Here is a 2018-nt window from a genome sequence, read left to right as displayed (position 1 = left end):
GCGGTGGTACGTTACTACAGGACGTACCGGCGTTGCCACGGGGACACTCTCGCCGAATTCGTCGCCCATTATGGTAAGCTATGGGAGGAGGCGAATTGGCATGGGGTGAAACCCTACGAGGGCATCATGAGACTGGTGGAGTTGTTCCCACCGGAGTGGCAGGGGTGGATGGCAACCACAGCCCAGTTGTACACTTCTTCGCGGCCTCCGACCTATGAGCCGATAGGAGACATGCCGGGCTTCTTGAGTGCAGTCTCGGCAGGGTGTTTCCACTTTGGGAACGGGCCCCCGCCAGACATGCAGGCCCCGGGGAGTGAGCGGTTCCGTAGCCTGCCACCTTTGGCCCTGATGCGGGCGGCAGACGGGGTATTTGAGGAGGGACAGTCGTCCCGAGTTCCCGGCCGTCGCAGGAGTAGGGCAGAGATAGGAGATGTGTCGGAGTCCAGCGACGAGTTTGAGCCGATGGAGAGTGGCACAGGAGGTGGAGAGAGCAACGAGGATCCCGAGGAGGATCCGGAAGAGGAGAATCCAGAGGAAGAGGATCTCGAGGAGGATATGGTGGGGGATGATGACGACGACGAGGAGCCACAGACTGGCGGCCTCACGGACCTGATGACAGATACCAGACCACCACAGCCTCTTGAGCCTCCACTAGAGATTCCTCCGCCCCCTGTGGAGCCTTATCCTGAGGAGCCGCAGCTGCCGCTCCATCCGGTAGACCAGGCTTTCTACGGGAGCCTATATCTATACGCGAAGTACGTGGATCCCAACTTTGCCGCCGATCCCAACATACCAGTGGCGCCTTATGTGACCCCAGTAGTTCCACAGCCTGTCGCCATTCCCAAGGACGAGGAGGAGCTGTGGTCACCACTTGAGATGCCCTTCCCAGGGACGAGCCACGGCGACCCGGTATGGATCAGCAGCGACTCGGAGTAGGGCTCGGTCAGACGGGTCATAGCCGTGCTAGCGTAGTAGATTAGTTTCCTTTCTTTTGTAGAACTTCGATGATGTCATATGTAAAAGATATTAAGACCTCGCGAGAGGCAATTTTCCACTCTACGATGAATGCATATGACGTTGCACAAATTATGACTCCTATTTGATTTTGTTAAACATATGCATGAAAGAGAATGCATGGGTTGTGAAACGAATCCTAAGGAAATATGAACTCTGTATTGATGAAAGTGAATAACTAGTATTGATATCGTGTTATAAACAGAATGCCTCCCAGAAGACAAGCAGGCAGGCCGAGAAGGTACGCGCAAGTACCAGAGCAGATACCTAGGAGAGACCAGGCTGGGGGAGCAGGAGCACAACCGCCACCTCCTCCACCACCGCCTCCTGCAGTGCCGGAGAGGCGAGTGGAAGAAACATTTCTCAAACAGAACCCACCTGTGTTCAATGGTCTGGGGAATCCTGCTGCAGCAGAGACCTGGGTGCGTGCGATCGAGCGCATCTTTGATTTTTTTCAGTGCACCGGCAGAGAGCGACTCTCATGTGTGAAGTTTCAGCTGGTTGAGTCCGCCGACTTCTGGTGGGAAGCTAGGCGAAAGGTTATGACTCGTGAACAGTTGGAGCACCTGACCTGGGAGGAGTTTAAGAATGAGCTGTACGGCAAGTACATCCCCAAGAGCTACCGCAAGGCCAAAGAGGTGGAGTTTTACAGTTTGAAACAGGGAAAGATGACAGTGACCGAGTACGATAGGTTATTCTGTGACATGTCACGCTATGCGCCTGAACTAGTAGACACGGACGAGAAAATGGCCGAAAAGTTTTGTACTGGCCTGAGATCGGAAATAAGAATGGCTCTGGCCAGTCATGGAGGTCTGTCTTATGTCGAGTCATTGGGCCGGGCCCTGGACATTGAGGCAGCTATGCCCAAAGAGAGGCCGACGACACATGTCACCACTGCTCCACCGCCGCCACAGCAGCGGTTCCTTCGAGAAAAGAGGAAATGGGAAGGAGACCGAGTCCCGACTGATGCTAAGCAACCACAGTTTGCCCCTAAGCCACAGTAG

The 2018-nt window shown here is 54.7% G+C and overlaps 1 protein-coding gene across 1 annotated transcript; it reads left to right on the top strand.

The window, feature by feature from the left end:
- The first annotated feature begins 1220 nt into the window (after window positions 1–1220).
- Window positions 1221–2018, top strand: LOC121757678. Its single transcript, XM_042153186.1, has one exon. The coding sequence runs from the start codon at window positions 1221–1223 to the stop codon at window positions 2016–2018; it is 798 nt and encodes a 265-aa protein (XP_042009120.1).

The sequence above is a fragment of the Salvia splendens genome, chromosome 12 (assembly GCF_004379255.2).
Source record: "Salvia splendens isolate huo1 chromosome 12, SspV2, whole genome shotgun sequence".
NCBI lineage: Eukaryota > Viridiplantae > Streptophyta > Magnoliopsida > Lamiales > Lamiaceae > Salvia > Salvia splendens.
The sequence above is the reverse complement of the archived record's forward strand: the minus strand, read 5'-3'. Positions and strand labels throughout refer to the sequence as shown.

Excerpts from the sequence above, each read along its gene's own strand:
- LOC121757678 (XM_042153186.1), top strand. The coding sequence starts at position 1,221 with ATGCCTCCCAGAAGACAAGCAGGCAGGCCGAGAAGGTACGCGCAAGTA.